The following is a 22,547-nucleotide window of genomic DNA, read 5'->3' on the forward strand; positions in this document are numbered from 1 at the left end:
ACCTACAGAATGGGAGAAAATATCTGCAAACTATCCATCTGACAAGGGATTAATAAACAGAACATACAAGGAGCTCAAACAACTCAACAGCAAAAAAACCCAAATAATCCAATTTTAAAATGGGCAAAGATTTTCATAGACAGTTCTCAAAAAAAATATACAGATGGTCAAAAAGCATGTAAAAAATGCTCAACATGACTAATTATCAGAGCAATGCAAATTAAAACTACAATGAGATATCATCTCACCCCAGTTAGAATGCCTTTTATCAAAAAGATGGGGAATAACAGATGCTGGCAAGGATGTGGAGAAACAGGAACTCTTGTACACTGTTGGTGGGATGTAAATTAGTACAGCCACTATGGAAAACAGTGTATGAAGGTTCCTCAAAAAACTAAAAATAGAACTACCATATGATCCTGCAATTCCATTACTGAGTAAATATCTGAAAGAGAGGAAATCAATATATCGAAGAAATATCTGCCCCCAGTATATATACACAGGAAATATTATTCAGCCATGAAAATGAATGAAATGCTGTCATTTGCAGCAACACGGAAGGACCTGGAGGTCATGATGTTAAGTGAACCATGTCAAGCACAGAAACACAAATATTGTTTGTTCTCACCTATATGTGGGTGATAAAAAGTGGATCTCATGAAGGCAGAGAGTAGACTGGTGGTTACCAAAGACCAGTAAAAGGATGAGGGAGGAGGCGTGAAGAGAGGTTGATTAATGGGCACAAATATACACTTAGAAGTAAGACCTGGTGTTCGAGAGATATCAGTAGGGTGATTCTAGTTAACACTAATCCAGCACACACTTCAAAACAGCTAAAAGAGAATAATTCACACATTCCTAGCATAAAGAAAAAAATAAAGTGATAAATATCCCAATTACCCTGACTTGATTATATGAATGTCTCAAATTATCACATGTAACCCAAAAATATGTACATCTCATATGTACCCATAAAAGCACATAAACTTTTTATTTATTTATTCATTCATTCATTCATTCATTCATTCATTTAGAGGCAGAGTCTTGCTCTGTCACCCAGGCTGGAGTGCAGTGGCATGATCTCAGCTCAGTGCAATCTCCGCGCTTGGGCTCAAGTGATCCTCCCACCTCAGCTTCCTGAGCAACTGGGACCACAGGTGCACACTATCACACCTAGCTATTTTTTTTTATTTTTGGCAAAGATGGGGTCTCACCATGTGGCACAGGCTTGTCTTGAACTCCTGAGCTCAAGCAATCCTCCCGCCTCAGCCTCCCAAAGTGCTGAGATTACAGGTGTGAGCCACCATATCCTGCCAAAAGTAAATAAACCTTTAAAAAAAGAAATGCATACGTGAAAATACAATATCTTTTCGGGCTAGGGGTAGTGGCCCATGCCTGTAACTCCAATTGCTGAGGTGGGAGGATTCCTTGAGCCCAAGAGGTAGAGGCTGCAGTGAGCTGTGATCATGCCACTGCACTGCAGCCTGGGCAACGGAGTGAGATCCCATCTCAAAAACAAAAACAAAAATCTGTTCTGTTTGGATGCTGGAGAATTATATTAAATGATCACATACTTTATTAGCTAGGTTTTCTTGCAAATCTGCAATCTTTTCTGTCTTCTCATCTACAGTCTCCTGGAGAAAGTCTTTTTCTTTATCAATAACACCAATGGTCTTTTTCATTACATGAGCCTCCTCATCTTGTGAAGTCATCTTAAGGTTTAATTCATCTGCAAATGAAAAGAAATGTTTGTTAGACAAAGTATATTAGGATTAGCAGAAACAAAATTTAAAACATTTACCTATTTTTTCCTCCAGTATTTTAATTTGTGCTTGGGCTGATTCAAGTTCACCTCTTTTAATGGAAAGTCGGTGCTGATAGTCATCAACTGACCGCTGTAGCTGCTCAATTACTATCCTAAAGAATCAACAGACAAAAACACATGGTATTCTTTCTCTCTCATAGAAATACTTTTAAAAAATGAGATTTCTTAAAAATATTTTGATGTCTTATTTTTAAAGTTTTTGTTATTTTTTATTTTAAAGCTCTTCCAGTATAATCTATGGTATTATATATTATTTCTAGCTGTCCACTATTCTCTAAAACGGTTCCATCTTCCTAAAAATAATATAGTATAAAAATCAAATTAATTGTGTGTTCTTTTCTAGAAGCTTCTTGGTAGTTTTAAAGCTCTTCTTAGTTTCCTAATGTTAACCCCTTTTCCTTTAAATCTTTTTCTAATAGTGCAGGCAAAGGAAAAATCCTGTTCTTACAGTATGACCTGGCATTTCAAAGCACTATCCATAAATTCTAACCATCCCAACCAGTGAGTTCTTTTTTTTGTTTGTTTGAGACAGGGTCTCCCTCTGACACACAGGCTGGAGTACAGTGGTAAGATCTCAGCTCACTGCAACCTCTGCCTCCTGGGCTCAGGTGATCCTCCTACCTCAGCATCCCTAGAGGCTGGGACTACAGACGTAGACCACCAGACCTATCTAATTTTTCTATTTTTAGTAGAGATGGGGTTTTACCATGTTGCCCAGGCTGGTCTCAAACTCCTAAGCTCAAGCAATCCATCTGCCTCGGTCTCCCAAAGTGCTGGGATTACAGGCATAAGCCACCATTCCCAGCCCTGACCTGTCAGCTTTTAATATTGCTTCTTATTCTGACTTTTTGGCTGAGTAGTCAAATAGAGACACAGAAAGCAGGGAAAGTAGGCATTTCCCACAGTACAATGGGGATTTAAGATTAAAGACTTCGTTCAGGGAGCAAAAGAAAGGATGTACAGAGGCCTACGTAGTTAACAATAAAGACGGTTTCAGAGAAATCTGTTACTGATCAGTAGGATTATTTTTCAGAAGTACTGTTCCTGGAAGGTTTAACAGTAAAAAATCGCTTTCATGTCATGCAGTCTTCAGAACACTTTTAGCCCTGATCTGGGAGTTCACAATCCTGCCTTGCTGAAAAGACACGGCTCTCATCTCAGAGTATTTATCAGGAATTTCCATGGATTCCTTTTAGGTTTCCTTTGAGGAATAAGACATGGAAAAAGATACTGAGGAGAGCTTAGCTTAGAATTGCCTAAAGGAAAGGAGGTTTGAATTCCAAAACCACTAATAAGATGGGACATCTTTATAGAAATGAAGAAGTTTTACTTGGCTGTATTGAGGTATTCTGAAAGACAAAACACATGACCTGACTGTTCTAATAGCAAGTGAATGATGATCAAGAGGTAGAGAGGAGAGTCAAGTTGGGACTGATTTATTTAGACTTGCAAAACTAAACCAAGCCAAATTAGAAAGACACTAGGTTCAAGCAATCTTCCTAAAATTATGTGTGAGGTTCGGGTTCAGGTGACTGCACTGTATTCAAGCTATTCCTAAAAGCTAGAACTGCTGTTCCATGGGATATAACAACAGAGAGTGGTACTTTGTACATATTAGCTCATTTATTCCTAGAACAGTACCATAATCAGGACGGTTCCATAATTAGAACTATTATCCCAATTTAATACAAACAACAAAAAACTTGTCCAAGGTCACCAAGCAAGTAAGGGCAAAGAAAAGATGCAAATTAAGGCTACTCTAACACTATAACGACGTTCTTCTACTACATCGTAATGCCTTATTTGCAGAATATAGGAAGGCCAACATCCTCTATGTGAAAGAGAAAACGCCTGCCAGGAAGCTATACAGAGTCCTTTCAAAAACAGAATGGCCCGCAGAATCCCTAATGAAGGACACTGAGCAGTTGGCAGTGCTTGAAATTCCAGGTAGAAATGTAAAGACTGCTTTATATCTAACTTCATAAAGCGGGGTGACTTCCTAATGAAAGTGGGGTTGACAAAAGCAGGATCACATCTTGATATACATACATATAAAGGAAGCCCTTGGGTGAGTCCTAAAAATAGCTTTGTTTTTTGATATTCTAGCGTAGAAAGAAAAGAAGACGAGACTCGATACCAGACCTTGAATTTAACTTTTCTGACCAAAGTTTTGCTAAGATAAAGGTTCTCTCAACGAAACAGTTGAGGTGTAGAAGTCACAGGAAAGAAGAGCTGAGTGACTGCCGTTATTAGTTGTTCATAATGGTGTTTGGAAAGGAAATTTTGAGAATCAAGTTAGGAAAAATGAACCAGTTTCTTAGCTTCGAAAATGCTATAAACGTAGCAAAGGGAAGTAACAACTTCTCACCAGAGAATGAAGCAATAAAAATGAACTTAAGTTCTGGCCCTTCACTTAGCAGATGTGACTGGGTAGAGGTCCATCTCTTTGAGCTTCAAATTCCTCAGTTATATTATATTACACGGAGCTATGCATGATCTCATTTTAGGGGACAAAAGTAATTATTTCCATCATGATGCAGTAAATTTTAAACAAAGACAGCATCTTAAAGGATCCTCTGTTCCTAAGAAGTGTTCAAGTTCTAAAATGGAGCTAAAGCACCATCTAAGGTAGGTTTGGAATTTTAATGACCTATTAGAAAAAAAAAAAGAGAGGGAGAGACTGATGTGGTACCCCTGTTTTTATTTTAGATTTCTCCCAGTAGTCTATAGTTATAGCCCACCACTAAGAAAGATGAGTAAGTATCATCTCTTGATCAGTCAGAGAGGGAAAAGAAATTAGGCATGGATTTTCTTTTAGATTTCTTCATGGGGATGATGGTTGTAACTGGTGGCCCTAGATCCCTTGACCCTTTCAATTCTAGATCCACAAACTCAGCTATCCTCACTCAGGGCTCTGGTTCCTCTTTCTTTCCTGGTAGAAAAAAAATGTTAGGAATGCCCAGAAGACAGTTCTTAAGCATCCCAGGTAACTTATGAGTCTTCTTTCCCTTATCTAAAATGGTTCTCTTGAGCCCAGGAGTTCAAGAACTGCCTGGGCAACATTGTGAGATCCTGTCTCCACAGAAATTTTTAAAACTTAGCTGAGTGTAGTGGTGCATGCCTATAGTCCCAGCTACTCAGGAGGCTGAGATGGGAGGATTACTTGAGCCAGGAGGTCAAGGTTTCAGTGAACCATGATTGTGCCACTACACTCCAGACTGACAGAGTGAGACCCTGTCTCAAAATAAGTAAAATAAAATAAAATGGTTATAAATTACCTTAACAAATAAATACTTCTCATGGGAGACTAGTTACATTTGGTTTTCTGAATACAGCTAAAGAAATCCTAATAAAACAACTAATATATATGGGCTAGAGTTTATGGGTCATTTCCAGGAAAATCTGCTACAGCATCTATTTGATACTAGATAAGAGTATACCCTCTGGTTTTGAACAAACGCAGATAAAGACTAAGGTGAACTGAGAACAGTCTGACAGTATTTTCAGCTGCAGGATTCTCATTGTGTAGAGCCTCATAGCTGGCAGTTGTGAGGCTTAAGGATGCTTACTAGGGGGTTGACTGAGAAAAGTGAGTTGTCTAACTGGGCTGGAAACAATTTTTCCTTGAGCAGGGGTTGACAAACTATAGCCGGATGCCAATTTCTGCAAGGCCTGAGTGGTATTCATGGTTTTTACATGTTTAAATGACTAAAAAAATTTTTCAACAGAAAATTATTATTTAGCGACATATGAAAATTATATGAAATCCAAATTTCAGTGTCCATAATAAAGTATCCGAATACAACCACACTACTTCGTTTTATATATTGTCTAGGGCTACTTTCAAGCTACAAGGGCAGTGTTAAGTAGGTGTGACATAAACTATATAGCCCACACAGTCTAACAGGGTGTCCAAGCGAGATAATAACAGTCACGGGTTCTTAGGTTCTGTTTCTGGTTGGGCCAGTAAAGTCTCTTTCTCATCCCTGTTTCACTTATTACTAGAGACAGACTAAAAACCATGGCTTCAGGCTGCTGAAAGCCTAAAACAAAAGAGACAACAAAATACGGTGGGTTGGATAAGCTTGGTCTAAAATACTGACTCTTGTCTGTTTACAAAAAAAAAAAAAAAAAAAAAGACTGTTGACCTCAGCTCTAAAGACTGGCTAGCATGCTCCGGGAGACTATCCTTCCTGGGTAGACAAAAGTTCCTTTACAGCATTCTGTAGCTTTGATCTAGGGTATAAAATGCCAGATCTCATTAAATGCTGCAATTAAAGGGAGATGACAGTAATTTAACTTTAAAATGTGGTTAAAAAGTGAGATTTTATATTATGCGCTCTGAAAATAGACAAAGAAACCAGACAAAAGATTCTCTATTTGGACAATTAAACTGTGCTTAGGCCGGACGTGGTGGCTCACGCCTGTAATCCCAGCACTTCGGGAGGCTAAGGTGGGTGCATCACCTGAGGTCAGGTGTTTGAGACCAGCCTGGCCAAGATGGTGAAACCCCGTCTCTACTAAAAATACAAAAATTAGCCGGGCATGGTGGCAGGCACCTGTAATCCCAGCTACTCGGAAGGCTAAGGCAGGAGAATTGCTTGAACCCAGGAGGTGGAGGTTGCAGTGAGCCAAGATCGTGCCACTGCGCTCCAGCCTGGGTGACAGAGCAAGACTTTGTCTCAAAAAAAAAAAAAAAAAAAAAAAGATGATTATGCTTGATATAGAAAATTCTGTTTGTTAGTAATAAAATTTGGTGGAAAAGGCCTGACACAGGAAGGGAAAAAGAAGATGGGTATCTCAGGGGGATGGAAAGGAACATATGCCTTATCTATCTGAGACAGTCTCACTCTGTCACCCAGGCTAGAATACAGTGGCATGAGCATGGCTCACTGTAGCCTTGAACTCCTAGGCTCAAGCAATCCTCCTACCTCAGCCTCTCGGGCAGCTGGGAATATAGGCACATGCTACCATGCCTGGCTGACTTTTGTATTTTTTGCAGAGATAAGGTTTTACCACATTGCCCAGGCTGCTCTTGAATTCCTGGGCTCAAGTGATCCTCCCACCTTGGCCTCCCAAGTGTTGAAACTATAATCCCAAAGTGTTGAAATTACAGGCATGAGCCACCATGCCTGGCCCTGACTCTCAGCTTCTACAATGTCTTCATGTCAAGGAAAAGAGAACATAATGTGATCAAAGGAGTAGCAAGAGCTCTATTAATCATATTGAAAGTGGCAAAAGGTTTGGATAACATGGTTTTACTTCCCAAGAGTGCTGGGTATGATGGTTTGTATTTGGTTTTGCTTTGAACTTGGATTCAATGGTTTCAACTCATGGTTCTACCAATACTCACTTATATGGAGAATACAATTGATACACTTTCCTAAGAGACAAAATAAGTTATATTTTTCTGTTACAGCAAAACGAAGTTATGAAATAATGTCATATCCCCAGGTTATACAAGGTAACCTGGTAGAAAGGTAGACAAAAATTCTCACTATGGGCCAGGGACTGAATTACTCCTAGGTGAGGGAAGAGGCAGATTGAGCTTATAAGAGAAAAGGATATTAGTATTAGTACAAGAAGTAAAACTCCAAAGGAGCTATAGGCTAGATTATCCAAGAGACGGCACTGAGAGCTCTGCCTTCTAAGACTGGAAAAAGCCTCCTATGAGGAAAAGAGGTGTTTCAGCTATAACCTCAAGGAAAAACAAAATGGATTAAATGCTAGATCCAGTCAGCTGGACACAAAAGTGAAAAGTAAAATTCTGGATGACAAGAATATACCATGTTATCTGTACTTTGGAGCTGAATCCAGACATGAGCCAGAGGACATACTGGTCCACTCAGGTCTCCTCTTACAGAAAAAAGCAAAGAAAAAAGCAGTATCTACTTTAGTTCTTCCTGAGGTCTAACCTATCAAAACTATCGTCAGAGAAGCAAAAGAGGAAAACTGGAGATGTTCTGTATGAGTCACTAATATAGTATTCCTTAATTAACTAGACACACCCAGTTCTTGGTCTTATTTCATTAAGTCATTAGATAATCAGAGAACCCTTATGAACTACAGTCACAGACTTTTCCTAATTCCTTTGATTCTCATATTTGCTCTGTTTACTATATACTTCTGTGATTCCTAGTTTTTTGTATATTGGATCTGTGTCTTTTTTCTCATCATTTATTTTTGTTCTTTAGAGTTCTGGGTGACTTTCATGAGTTTGTTTTTTCTATTTCACCAACTCAGTTTTCTGCAATATCTAATGCCATTCACTAACTTTTCAGTTTTAATTTGTTAAATCTTTTTTTAAAAGTGTCATTACTATATCCTTTCTGATCTCAAGTTGTCACTGTTTCATGACTAAGTGTTTCACAGATGTAATGTCTTGCTGACATGTGAAAATCTTTTCCTGATTCTGACTGCAAATGTAATTAAGAGAGAAGTGTTTCCTCAGATTCTTCAGAGTGGTCCCCTTTTTCCGACCTTCAGTATCTTTTTAGTTATTGCAGCTACCCTGACCAGAAAAAAAGCTTTGTTTGCCTTTTGTTTCCTTAAGTCTTCTATATTCTAAATTAATTAATGACTAACAAACAACTTAGTATGCTAAGGTAAATGTTCTACTTATTGTATTTCTCAGCCCCATATTAGTCATCTAAACTTTTTGATTTTATGTAAAAAGTGTTTCTTAAATTTGGTCTCTGTTCTCTGAGTTCATTACCACTGCTTCAGTCCAGATCCTTGGTCTCCTTTTTTTGTCATCAATCTCTAAGACTTGAAATCCATGTTCCATATTTCCACCAGAGTTAGCTTCCTAAAAGGAATACTATTCATATGTCTTACCTCCCTACTTAAAAATTTCTGTTTCTAAGTCAGAAAAGGCTAAAAATAGGAGATAAATTCTCTGACTTTACATTTCACTGAAACAGGCAAGAAAGAGAAAGAAAATGGCATAGGTAGTAAACAATTCTGTAATTTCTAGTAATCTTACACTATGGAATACAAATGATCTGAAGTATTTAATAGGATTTCAAAAGGAAGGAGGTTGAAAAACTTTGCCTGCAATCATAATAATCTGTGAAATTTCTTTTAAAAAACACAGATACCCAAAACCTACCCAAGTAGATTCTCAGTGAATTAGAACCTCCCAAAATCAGCCCCTTAAATTCATACTTTTCAAAAGCTCCCAGGTGAGTCTGCTGCAAAGCCAACTTCTAAAACTACTGCTCAAAGGCCCAGTCCAAAATGCTATGGTTATAAACTTTACATAACCACAAACACGTTCCCAGAAATGAAATTAGAAAATTTTGAATAAACTTACCTAAGTGAGTTCACCTCTGTTTTCTGATGAGATGAGTCACCAGCCACATGGCTAAATTTTTGAGCTTGGACTTTTAATTTGTTCTCTAACGACTCTATTGTTTCTTTCATTATTAACACTTTAGACTTTAATTCATATTTTTCGCTTTCAAGCTATAATTTAAATTAAAAAAATAATAGGTATACATCTTAATATGTTAATTATATTTTTCTTAGGCACTCTTTAATAATATTTCTGGAAGAAAACTAAGAACATAGATTTAGTTTTAAAAAAATTTTATTTATTTATTTATTTTATTATTATTTTTTTTTTTGAGACGGAGTCTCGCTCTGTCACCCAGGCTGGAGTGCTGTGGCCGGATCTCAGCTCACTGCAAGCTCCGCCTCCCGGGTTCCCGCTATTCTTCTGCCTCAGCCTCCCGAGTAGCCGGGACTACAGGCGCCCGCCACCTCGCCCGGCTAGTTTTTTTTTGTATTTTTTAGTAGAGACGGGGTTTCACCGTGTTAGCCAGGATGGTCTCGATCTCCTGACCTCGTGATCCGCCCGTCTCGGCCTCCCAAAGTGCTGGGATTACAGGCTTGAGCCACCGCGCCCGGCAAAAAAATTTTAGAAGTCACATGTACAGTTTAGGTTCTAGGAGTCAGAATGGGTGTAAACTTTCTCTCTCCTCACTATCATTAAAGATACAAACAAAATATAAAAAGCATGAAGAGAAAAGAATGTATCTGTAACAGCAATGAAACAGGAAGGGAAACCAATGGTAGCATGAAAATTTTGGGGAATTTCTAAAACACAATAAGTAAATAGGACTGAATTGAGGGGAAAAAAACACAGCACAAAACATTGTAACCCAAACACAAAGTGGGCAAGATTTATGTGAAGAAAACAGTATAATTTTCCTGAAGAGCACAGAACATAACCTGACATAATGTAAAGGCACACAATGTTTCTTGATGGGAGCACAATATTGTAAATATAATAAAATGTCCTCAAATAATTTGTAAATTCAATGGAATTCCAATACAAATTCTAACACATCCTTTTTAAAGACAGGGATGGCTTAGATTTGATTCTAAATTCATTTACCAAAAAAAAAAAAAAAAGAAAGAAAAAAACCGGAAAAATTTTTGGAAAAAATACAAGTATACTTGCTTTTTGAGATATCAAAACAAACTATAAAGTTACTATATGGGAGGCTGAGGTGGGCGGATCATGAGGTCAGGAGATGGTGACCACCCTGGCTAGCATGGTGAAACCCCATCTCTACGAAAAAATACAAAAAATTAACTGGGCATGGTGGCACATGCCTGTCGTCCTAGCTACTCAGGAGGCCGAGGCAGGAGAATCGCTTGAAACCGGGTGGCAGAGGTTGCAATGAGCCGAGACCGCGCCACTGCACTCCTGCCTGGGCGACAGAGCGAGACTCTCTCCAAAAAAAAAAAAAAAAAGTTATTATAATTAGAACAGTGACGATTTCACATACAAATGCACAAGCAAATTTATGAAAGTGAAAACAGTAAAAAAAAAAAATGTACAGATGTAAATTTAGAAAAGATAGCATTTTTGGGAAGTAGGAAAAGGATAAACTTTAAAAATAAGAGTAGTGGGCTGGGCATGGTGGCTCACACCTTTAATCCTAGTACTTTGGGAGGCCAATGCATGAGGATCACTTGAGGCCAGGAAGACTGCTTGAGGCCAGGAGCTCGAGACCAGCCTGGGAAACATAGTGAGACCCTGTCTCTACAATAAAAATGTTTTTAAAATTAGCCAGGCATGATGGTATACCTGTAGTCCTAGCTACTAGGGAGGCTGAGGTGGGAGGATCGCTTGAGCCCAGGAGTTGGAGGAGGCAGTGAGCTGTGATCATACAACAGCACTCCAGCCTGGGCAACAGAGCAAGACTCTGTCTCTTTAAAATAAATAAGTGTGGGGACAAATACTCATTGGAAAAAAAACTTAGCTGGATTTCTTCTTTATTTTACATACAAAAATAAATTCTAGATGGGAAAATGATCTATATTTAAATTTTAAAACCAGTAAATATTAGCAATAAATGTAAGTCTTCCAGTTAAAACTGTGGACTGATCACACATAGTTTATCTCACCTCCCTCTGAAACCACTGCTAAAATGACAGTAAAGGAATAAGAATACACAGCTCTAGAAGTGAGGTTTTTAGAAGAAAAAAACTGAAACTGATGTTTGGATATTCAAAACATATTTAAAGGCGTAAGTCAGAGACAATGGAGCTCTTGACAAAAATTAGCAATAGGGTCAAAGAAAATCGGTAACAAAAAGCAAAGCAAACCAAAACAACGTCAATTACTAACTAAAGGAAAAAAATTTACAAGAAAAAAGGCAGTTTTGCTGGCCTTATGATCAGTCCCCACTACACCATCTTAGCACAAAAGCAGCCACAGACAATATATAAATAAATAAGCAAAACCGTGCTGCAAAAAGAGACTTGAGGCTGCATTTGCCCTGGGGATCGTATTTTGCTGAGCTCCATCATATCCAGTACATATCTAGAAAGGGAATTGCTGGCTCATAGGGTATGCCTTTGCTAGATAATACCAATTTTTTTGGAACAGATATGAAGTTTGCACTCCCAGGAGCTACACATATTTGCTAATACATGTTACAACTTGTTAATTTCTCATGCCTTGATGTAAAATGATTTTACTGTTTTAATTTACATTTCCCCCATTATTGAGGTAGAATTATCTTTTATTAGCCATTTGTATTTCTTCCTCCGCGAAGAGTTTATTCATTCACACCTTCTGTTGAGGCTTTTTCAGGGGAGGGGGATTAAATGTGTAACAAATTGTTCTATCAGTGGCTTGTCTTTTCGATTTATAGTTAAGTAGAGAAACAAAGATGTTTTTGTCAATGTGGTCCCACTTATCAGTGTTTTCCTTTAAGGAATAAACTTATTCGTGTTTGTGTCTTGTTTAGGGGCACACATGCTGGCACCAGACACCTGCTAGCTGTGTGATCTTAGGCAAGGTTCCCCTCTGCCTCAGTTTCCTTATTTGTGAAATGAGGACAATATTAGCATTTACTTTATGATTGTTGTGAAATTAAAATAATTGGGTATAAAATGTTGAGAAAAGTATCTGAAACATAGTGAATGCTATATAAATGACTGATACTATTATTTCTCCAAGGTCAAAAAGATCTTCTCCTGTACTTCTTTTAAAAATGTAGTAATATCTTGAACATTCAAGGCTGCAAGTAACCTTTAACTGATTTTTGGGTATGGCACATTTGAGTTAGGATCCAATTTTTTCCTTCTAAAATATGAATAGCCAACAGTCTGAGAATCAGTGAATAATCATTCCTTTTCCCATTGATCTGAGTTACCTCACAGATCAAATTCTTAAATGTGTGGGTTTGCTCTCTACTGGGTTTGATCAGTTTCTCTCAATCCCTGTTGTTTTATTATTTCTTCTTTTTTTTTTTGACACGGAGTCTCGCTCTGTAGGCTGGAGTGCAGTGGCGCCATCTTGGCTCACAGCAAGCTCCGCCTCCCGGGTTCCCGCCATTCTCCTGCCTCAGCCTCCCGAGTAGCTGGGACTACAGGCGCCCGCCATCATGCCTGGCTAATTTTTGTATTATTTTTAGTAGAGACGGGGTTTCACCGTGTTAGCCAGAATGGTCTTGATCTCCTGACCTCGTGATCCGCCAGCCTCAGCCTCCCAAAGTGCTGGGATTTCAGGCGTGAGCCACCGCGCCCGGCCTTTTTTTTTTTTTTTCCCTGAGGCATAGTCTTGCTCTGTCACCCAGGCTGAAGTGCAGTGGCATGATCTCAGCTCACTGCAACCTCTACCTCCTGGGTTCAAGTGATTCTCCTGCCTCTGCCTCCCAAGTAGCTGGGACTACAGGCGTGTGCCACCTCACCTGGCTAATTTTCATATTTTTAGTAGAGATGGAGTTTCACCATGTTGGCCAGGCTGATCTTGAACTCCTAACCTCAAGTGATCCTCCCGCCTCAGGCTCCCAAAGAGCTAGGATTACAAGTGTGAGCCATCGCGCCCAGCCTATTATATATTACTATGACTCTAAAGGCTTCACATCTGGGAGGGCAAGTCTAGCACCATGTTCTTTAAAATTTCTGTGATTCTTGGCTCTTTGCTTCCAAGTAAATTTTAAGATCTATTGTCAATTCTTCCCCCTCACCTCCCACACAATCTTACTGGGATTTCAACTAGAGCTACCTCAACTCTATAGATCAAGTTGGGGAAAATTTATGTTATTTTTATAACCTTTTTTATAAACCTGATATAATCCTCCACTTACTTAGTTTTTATTCAATGACTTTCAATATGGTTGCATAATGTTTCCTATAAAGATTCTGTAAATTTATCCATAGATAAATTGTATTATTCATGACTACTAAAATTGTATGCATTTTCCTTTTATTTATCTTGCTTGGGATGTGTCATGCTTTTGGAATTCATTTTGAATCAGAGGGTTCCTGTGTTTTCATATCTACAAAATCATCAATCATTATCTCTTCAAATACTGTCTCTCCTACATTCTATTATATCCTCCTTGAGTTCTAACTAAATATTAGTCTGAATATTAGATCATCTCAGGCTATTCTCCAACATTTTAACTTTTAAAATATTTTCTTATTTGTTCCTTTCCAATGACTTCTAGTAATTTCTTCAGATACATTTTCCAGTAATTAATATTACTGTTTTTAGCTTCTGGTCAAGCTGGAGTGATAGGGACCAGATTTACTCTTCTGCCTGAAATAACTAAAAAGTTGGATGAGATATATGAAACAATGGTTTTCAGGGCACTAGGCATCAGGTAATGATGACCAGTGACCCCTGAGAGACAGGAAACAAATGTGATGATCTTTACATTTGCTCCAGCTTATTGCCTGAAAAATTTCCAGACTGTGACACAGGGAAAGGAACCAACATGGAACCCAGTGGTCTGCCCTAAGTTCAGAAGACAGGCATGAGGGTCAAAGAAGGCCAAAGCAGCTAAAGTTTGCAGGACAGGTATTAGAGGAGAAGTGCAAAGAGTGAGAGCTACACAGATCTATAAAGGGTACCCTTTAAGTTTTTGGCTGAGTAGAGCTCAGCATAGAGAAGACTACCCAAGGCCAGGGAAAGAACCAGGAACAAACTAGAGAGAACAATACTCAGAGCTCATGCAGGGCCAGGAAAGGTTCCTGTGCCCATCAGTCATTTGGAAACCTCATAATTCATAGGATAACAGGCAGTGTACTCAAAAGGGTTTTATCTCAGTAGTGAAACAAAATTATTTCAAGACTAAACGCTACTTTGATCCCACCTAACAAAGCTTAAAGGCAAGACTGAAAAAGATCAGGCTACTTCCATATAGTTTAACTGCATCCCAGAAAAAACCTCAAGAGTATTTCATAGTAATACAAACTATCTAGCAACCAAGAAGGTAAGAGTCACAATGTCTGGCATCCAATCTAAAATTAAATTACCAGGCACAGAAAGATACAGGAAAATATAAACCATGATGAGGTGACACTTCAACCAACTCAGATGACAGAATTAGAAGGCAAATAAATTAAGACAGTGAAGGCATAGTAATAGAAGCTAGCCAAAACAAAACACATCAAAGGTTGACAAACTACTGGGTACTATGCTCACTACCTGGGTGATGGGATCAACTGTACCCCAAATCTCAGCATCACACAGTATACCCATATAACAAACTGTACATGTACCCCTGAATCTAAAATAAAAGTTGAAATTATAAAAACAAAAACATACCAAATTGTTAAAAATCCTATCTCTAGAGAGAGTAATAAGGAATGGAAGTGAATTTCTTTTTACTCTACGTTGGTATTATATAATTTTTTTTTTCTTATTTTGGAAACAGGGTCTTGCTCTGTCACCCAGACTGGAGTGCAGTGGTGTGATCACAGCTCACTGCAGCCTTGAACTCCTAGGTTCCAGTGATCCTCTTACTTCAGCCTCCCAAGTAGCTGGGACCACAGGTGCCTGCCACCATGCCTGGCCAATTTGTAAATTTTTTGTAGAGATGGGGTATCACTATCTTACCCAGGCTGGTCTCAAAATCCTGGGCTCAACTGATCCACCTGCTTCACCTTGGCCTCCCAAAGTGCTGGGATTATAGGCATGAGCCACTATGCCTGGCCTATATGATTTTTTTTATAACAGCAAAATAGCAATAATTATAGCTAATACCTACTAAGAGCTTACAATATGCCGGGCATGCTTCTAAGTTCTTTATATGCATTAACTCATTTAATTTTCACAAAAACCCTAATGAGTAAGTACTAGCACTATTCTTATTTTACAAATAAAGAAATCAGGGAACAGAAAGGTCAAGCAACTTGCCTGCAGGTAATAGGAGGCAAAGATGGATCTGAACCCAAGTAATCAGCCTTCAGAGTAAACACTCATAACTGCTGTTATACAGCTTTTCTAGTATACTATTGTGTGATTTTTTTTAAGGAGTTGTAGTCTTGCTCTGTCGCCCAGGCTGGAGTGCAGTGTCGTCATCATGGCTCACTGCAGCCTCTAACTCTTGGGGTCCAGTGATCCTCCCACCTCAGCCACCCAAGTAGCTGGGACTACAGGTGCGCACCACCATGCCCAGCGATTGTATTGTGTAAAACAGTGTATTAGGCCGGGCGTGGTGGCTCACGCTGTAATCCCAGCACTTTGGGAGGCCAAGGTGGGCAGATCACAATGTCAGGTCAGGAGTTCGAGACCAGCCTCGCCAACATGGTGAAACCCCATCTCTACTAAAAATACAAAAAAAAATGAGCCAGGCATGGTAGCACGCAACTGTAGTCCCAGCTACTCGGGAGGCTGAGGCAGGAAAATTGCTTGAAGCCGGGAGGTGGAGGTTGTAGTGAGCTGGATTGCACCACTGCACTCCAACTGGGGCAACAGAGAGAAACTCCATCTCAAAAAATAAATAAAAAAAAATTAAATAAAAAAAATAGTGTATTAAAACTATAATTGACATAATTATTCATATAACACAAGATACCCCCAAATCCAGTTTGATACATTACCTGATGATTAACACATGTCAAATGTTCAATAGTTTTCTCTAATTCTGATTTTCCAAAAAGACTCATTTCTTCAATATGCTGAAAAAGAATGTTAAAGAAATGTTCATTTATATCAGATAACAAAACAAAATCACAACAGTAAGCAATGTAAGTCTACAGTTCTATTATATTGTATTTGTGCTTTCATAAAACACAGAAATAATTTAGAAAGAAAATCACTAGACATTTTACAAAAATGATGGTTTGTGGTTTAAAAAAGGTACAATAGGTTCTCATCCTTTACACTCTCTACCTCCATATGTGATTGTAGTGGAAGACACAGATTAGTAACTATTCATTTATAAAGATTTATATAGATTAATCCATAATAGGACAACTATAAAAGGACAAAACTAGCAGGTTAAATAAAAAGCTCAGGAGTATGCCCTCACAAGAGGTGATGTAAGAGAAACAAAATGCAAAGGAAGACAAGGTCAGGAAGACACAGGAAACAGAATACTACAAGGCCATGCAAGAGATGCAAGTTTCAATAAGGGGCTGGTCAACAGTATAAACACAGGGACTATTTTTCTGGTTACATTACTTTATCCAACTTACTGCTGCTAAGTCTAGGATAAGCAATATAACTTAATGTTCACTGAGAGTTTTTCTAGCATGGATTCATATTTCCATCCATGTTATTCATTAAAAAAGAAACAGACACATCTGATGTTCGGATTATATATTTGGTTGAGTCACTGTATTGTATGCATTTATTGAATCACTCAACTAGTATTGAATACATACTGTATACCAAGCACCAAGCAACATATCAGGAATATAGTAGTGAGTACAGCAGATAAAGTCTCTGACATCATAGATACTGTAGCTTAGTAGAAAAGACAAAACCTAAATAAGAGCTCAAAATAAAATCCATGAATATTCTGCTAGGAAAAGGAACTTTATGCCAAAATATCAAAAGGGAATCTAGATTCTAGGGTTCATTTCCTATTAAATGACATGATGTTTGACCTGGACTTAAAGGATAAATAGGAATTAGCTAGACAAGAAGAGCGGAAGATGTGACGGAATCTTTCAATAGTCTATGTAGAAGGCTGGCGGCAAGAAAAAGTCCATTAAGCATGGAGTCTTGTGAACAGGGGAGATGAGTTTAGGGGAAAAAGGCTAGACCTTGAGGTAGGCGAAGGCCAATCACTGAAGTCCTCAAAAAGTTAACGGATTTTAAATAGGAAGTGATATGATCAGATTTATATCTTTGAAAGATAACTCTGACTTCAGTGTGAAATATCGATTTAAAAGAGGAAAGACTAGTACAGGGGCCAATAATACAATAATGCAGGTGAGGGAGAACAATGACCAGAACAGGATGGTAGCAGGGGAACAGAAAGAAGTAAACAAATTCAAGAGAAAGTAACATGAGCTCAGAAGCCAGATTCCTTGTAACTCATAGCTGGATGACCTTGGGCAAGTTATTTAAACTCACTGTAACTCGGAGACCTCATCTGTAAGCAGTACCTATTTAAAAAAGCTATTATTATAGGTCAGGTGTGGTGGCTCATTCCTATAATTCCAGCACTTTGGGAGGCCAAGGTGGACCCCACCTGAGGTCAGGGGTTTGAGACCAGCTAGCCAATATGATGAAACCCTCTCTCTACTAAATCGTTTGAACCTGGGAGGCAGAGGTTGCAGTGAGCGAGACTCCCCCTCAAAAAAAAAAAAAAAAAAAAAAAAGAGGCTATTGTGAAGATTTACTGAGACAACCCATGTAAAAAGCACTTAATAGAACAGGACCTCTCACATGAGAAGGGCTTAATACATGTTAAATATTTTTCAAGAGATAGCACTGATAGGACTTGGTGATTGAGAGATATGAGCTTTCAGGGAGATCTTAGTGATGGATGATGCTTGGATTCAACAACTAGTTAGATAGTGGAATAATGGGAAACACTGGAAAAGGTTTAAGGATTGAGATAAGTTACTTTTTTAAGTAAAAGATCTGTTGTAAACTCACAAAATCGTGCCTCCTACAACCCAGAAGGATTCTGGTAATACGAATGTTGCTTTTTCCAAGTTTTCAGTACTACTGTATTTAAAAAATCCTATTTTTACATTCTTTGGTGATTTCAAAAGATATGGAAAAGGGTAAGTCAGTAGCTTGCGCTAAAAGCTGCCATACTGCACAGAAGTTTCCCATTTGGCAATTTTAACACTTATTTTTATAAGAAAACACTTTCTGGAAGGCAGTATTCCAAAAGATTCCAATTAAAAGTATTCTTAAACTGTTATATTTAGGGTGAAACTTTAACTGAACATTGTGACATAAAGACTTGCTTATAATGCTTAAATGTTTTTATTTCTAATTTTAGGTGCTACTTTCAAAGCATTAATTCAGTAATATTGACTGCAATTAAACTATGGACTCCATAATATTAGGATTTAGTACTTATGTGCTAATCATTGTTAAGTGCTTTATATGTATTAATAAACATATTTTTGGAGATTATAAAAGAAACTATAAAGTACTGACCCTAGATATGGCACCAAATGTACAAGCAACAAAGAAAAAAATAAATTGGACTTCATCCAAATTTAAAAATTTTGTTTTTCAAAGACATCACTGAGAAAGTGAAAAAATGACCCACGGAATGGGGGAAAGTATTTGCAAATCACATATCTAATAAGGGACTGTATTTAGAATATATAAGGAACTCTTACAACTCAATAATAATGAGATAACCCAATTTAAAAATTGGCAAAGAATCTGAACAGACATTTCTCTAAAAAAGGATTTAAAAATGGCCAATAAGAATATGAAAAGTTGCTCAACCTCATTAGCTCCAAGGCAATGCAAATCAAAGTCACAATGGAGACTACTTCACACCCACCAGAATGACTATAATACAAAAGGCAGATAGTAATGGTGACAGTGTGGAGAAATTAGAACTTTTATTCACTACTGGTGGGTATAAAAACAGTTTGGCTTCAATGGTTAAAGACAGACTTACCGTATGACCAGGAATATACCCAAGAGAAATGAAAATATATATCCAGACAAAAAGTTGTACATAAGTTCCTAGCAACACTATGGATGAATCTTGAAAACATTATGCTAATGAGAGAAGATATTTTAAAATCACATATCAAATGATTCAATTTATATGAAATATCCAGAGTAGGCAGAGCCATAGAGACACAGGTGGCTGCCTGTGGCTAAGAGGGGATGGGAGAAATGGGGAGTGACGCTAATGTTCTTCAGAGTTTCTTTTTGTGGTGATGAAAATGCTCTAAAATTGACTGTGGTGATGGTTACACAAGTCTATGAATATACAGACAGTCCCTGGTTTACATTTTTGACTTTGCTGTGGGTTTATCGGGACGTAACCCCAGTATAAGTTGAGGAGCATGTGGACTTAACAATGGCTTAAGATTTTTCAATGTAAGACTTTACAATGTGTTTACTGGGGTAATAAATGCATTTTTTCCAAGTTACATTTTTTACTTACGATGGGTTTATTGGAATGTAATCCCATTGTAAGTCAAAAAGCATCTATGCTAAAACGAATGAATTGGTATACTTTAAGTGGGTGAATTGTATAGTGTGTGAATATCTCCGTAAAGCTGTTACAAAAACAAACAAACAAAGATAATGTCTTCCCATATGAGAAACTTCCAATTAAGTTCAGGGATTGGTGAACTTTCTCTGTAAAAAACAGTAAATATGTTGGGTTTCGTGGGCCATACTACAAAAGAAGCTACAGACAATACAGAAACAAATGAGCAAGGTAATCCAATAACGTTTTCTCAACAAGAAAATCTTCTTCTTAATCCATTCTTAGCTCACAGGCCATACATAAACAAAGTGGTCTGGATTTGGCCAATAGTAACTTCACAGGAAAATCCATACAAAGACCTCTTTTTCTCAACAAATTACTTTTCAAAAACGTGTCAATCTTCTTACCTCTAATTTTTCTCTTAAAGCTTCCTTTTCTGCCATAATTCTTCTTAAGTCAGATAACGCAAGTTCTTTTTCCTTTTCCATAAGACTAACAATATTATGGGGTGCTGTGGTTTGGGTGGATTCCTTTCTTAGGGCAGATAATTCTTCTTGAGCCTTAAAGAATGAAAAGATATAAATTAAAAAGGCACTTTGGTAAAAGATATAAATAAAAAATACTTTGGATATGTTTTCAGTTAAAAAAGGCATACTGAACACATGCTACCTTCACTCTCTTCCCAAATCCCAACAAAATGAGAGTAGAAGGATAATAGTAAGAATGAGAGTAGAAGGATAATGAGAGTAGAAGGATAATAGTAAGAATAATAAAACGAAAAAGACAAGGGGATTGAGGGAGGCACCAGCCACAAAATGTGGAAGCTAGACAGCAGACAAGCAGGAATTAACTAGGCAGACCCAAGAAAGCTGCTAGCGATGGGGAAAACTCAGAAGTGGATCAATTTACACTGCAGAATCCCCCCCCCAAAAAACTCAGTAAGTGACTCTTTCAACTTGACCTTTAACTTGCATGCCTCCTCCCCTTCTCAAAATAGCAGTAGGATTTCATGGGAGATGGGTATGTGAACAAATTTAGGTAACAGACACCATGCTCTGCTCAGACTTACCTTGCCCTCTAACAACTGAGGCTTTGTTAATGTGGCCAAGCTGAATACCAATTCCCTCTTCCTAGAGAACAGTATTTAGAGACTAAGTCCTAAATAGCCAATATATCCAAATAGTGGGTGCTACCTACTGTTTTGACAGACATTTCGCCACATGTCTGAATTCCAAGCATAAATTTGGCTCAGAGTCAGGCTGAGACCTGTTCCAGGTAGTTTTAGAAAAAGAAGACTATCTCTAACTGATCTGACACATTGATAGGCTAGAAAAGGGAAAGGATAAATATGAAAAAATAAGAGAAATCTGTGTTTTAGAAATAGAATGATAGTAGAAACTACTACTGCTAATTTTAATTATGAAGAAATATCACAGGTCCATATATTATAGTAATGTGAAGGATATATACGGGCTCCATTATAGTTAACTGGTTCTATACAATCTGTTGGCTTAATTATAATAAATTTCTTACTTCATTATATAAGACACTTAGTTTATCTCTTTCTGCTGTCAGTAATTTAACATTTGACTGTATATCCTCCATATATTTTTCAAATCTTTCCAGCATACGCTGAAGTTCATCTCTTTCTCTTGTGATCTGATGAATTTCTGAATTGTAATCACCCTGAAACATAATTAAAAAACAAAAGTTATCATGTTATAATCATCACCACATGGTTGTCACAAGAATACTGATGATGAGATTAACTGAAAGATGCTACCAGACAAAAAGAACACAAGTGCCTTTAATGTAATTAAGGAACACAGTTTTAAAAATCTATGATGAGAGCAGATGAGAGCACTGGCAGTACTGGGCAAATTTCCTGGCCTTCAAGTTCCCAGAAGAGACTTAGGTGCCAATGATGGGACTTGATCGGATCCCATGAGATGCTTCAACTTTTATTCTCCCAAAGTTGTTTATACTAGTGGTACTTAAAGTATAATCCCCAGACCAGAAGCATTAGCAGTATCTAAAAGCTTGTTAGATATGCAAATTTTGGAGTTTGAAGCCCAACCCAGACCTACTTAGTCAAGAAACTTCGGGGTAGGGCCAAGTAACTGTATTTTATCAAGCCCTCTAAGTGATTCTGATGCCTGGTAATTTTTTAGAGCCACTAGTTAGTTTATCTTCTCCAGAGAAGGGGCCAGCAGGGCATTTGTGTGCCTGCTCACCCAGTACAGGTAACTGTAACAGCCTAGCACGTTCCTCAGTGTTTTCTATGATTGAATCTAAGATCAATATGCCAGGCATACAAACCCCCAACTGTCTCAGCTTCAGACCTACAGGAGGTCTTTTTATACAGTCGAATGAATGCAAATATTTCTACCAGGCAATATATATTAAGAATATTCACTGAATAAGCAACTACTACCAACGTTTCTACAATTTAGTACAATTTAAAAGATGCCTACAATTCAGTACAATTCAAAAGATTCACTGTCATCACTATGGTAGAAAATAAAGATGAGAGCACTCTGATTCTCCCCCTGCACATGTAAATGAATTTGTATGCCCTTTTCCTATTGAAAAAAAAAGAAACATAATAAATGTAGACTTGGGATCTCTGGTATCTTAATGTTACCAGTACTAAATGCAGAAGTGCCAAGAAGGGGTAATTTGACAATATGATACACTGAAGAGTCCTGGCCTATATTATTCAACATCTGTTGTGCCAATACCACATATAATGTAGATTTGGTAAATGATAGATATATGTGAGGTACCTCTCACCTGTACTTGGAAATAATTAATCT

The 22,547-nt window shown here is 37.8% G+C and overlaps 1 protein-coding gene across 8 annotated transcripts in view; it reads right to left on the reverse strand.

Annotated features, from left to right (window-relative positions):
- Positions 1-22,547, reverse strand: part of CEP135 (centrosomal protein 135) — an 83,965-nt gene that overhangs the window by 32,041 nt on the left and 29,377 nt on the right. For 6 of the 8 annotated variants that reach the window (XR_012434907.1, XM_005555245.5, XM_065545178.2 and 3 more), the window contains 6 exons: positions 21,265-21,417; positions 20,139-20,291; positions 16,181-16,258; positions 9,141-9,292; positions 1,802-1,917; positions 1,575-1,729 (listed from right to left, as the gene is read on the reverse strand). Coding sequence is in view for 6 of the 8 variants with exons in the window: in XM_005555245.5 (XP_005555302.1) it covers positions 1,575-1,729; positions 1,802-1,917; positions 9,141-9,292; positions 16,181-16,258; positions 20,139-20,291; positions 21,265-21,417 (807 nt within the window). In the remaining 2 variants the exon portion in view is untranslated. Of the gene's footprint in view, positions 1-1,573; positions 1,730-1,801; positions 1,918-9,140; positions 9,293-16,180; positions 16,259-20,138; positions 20,292-21,264; positions 21,418-22,547 lie in introns of those variants that run through there. The other 2 variants (XR_012434908.1, XM_074039968.1) reach the window with 2 other exon arrangements.

This window comes from Macaca fascicularis, chromosome 5 (genome assembly GCF_037993035.2).
Source record: "Macaca fascicularis isolate 582-1 chromosome 5, T2T-MFA8v1.1".
In the NCBI taxonomy this organism is placed as follows: Eukaryota; Metazoa; Chordata; class Mammalia; order Primates; family Cercopithecidae; genus Macaca; species Macaca fascicularis.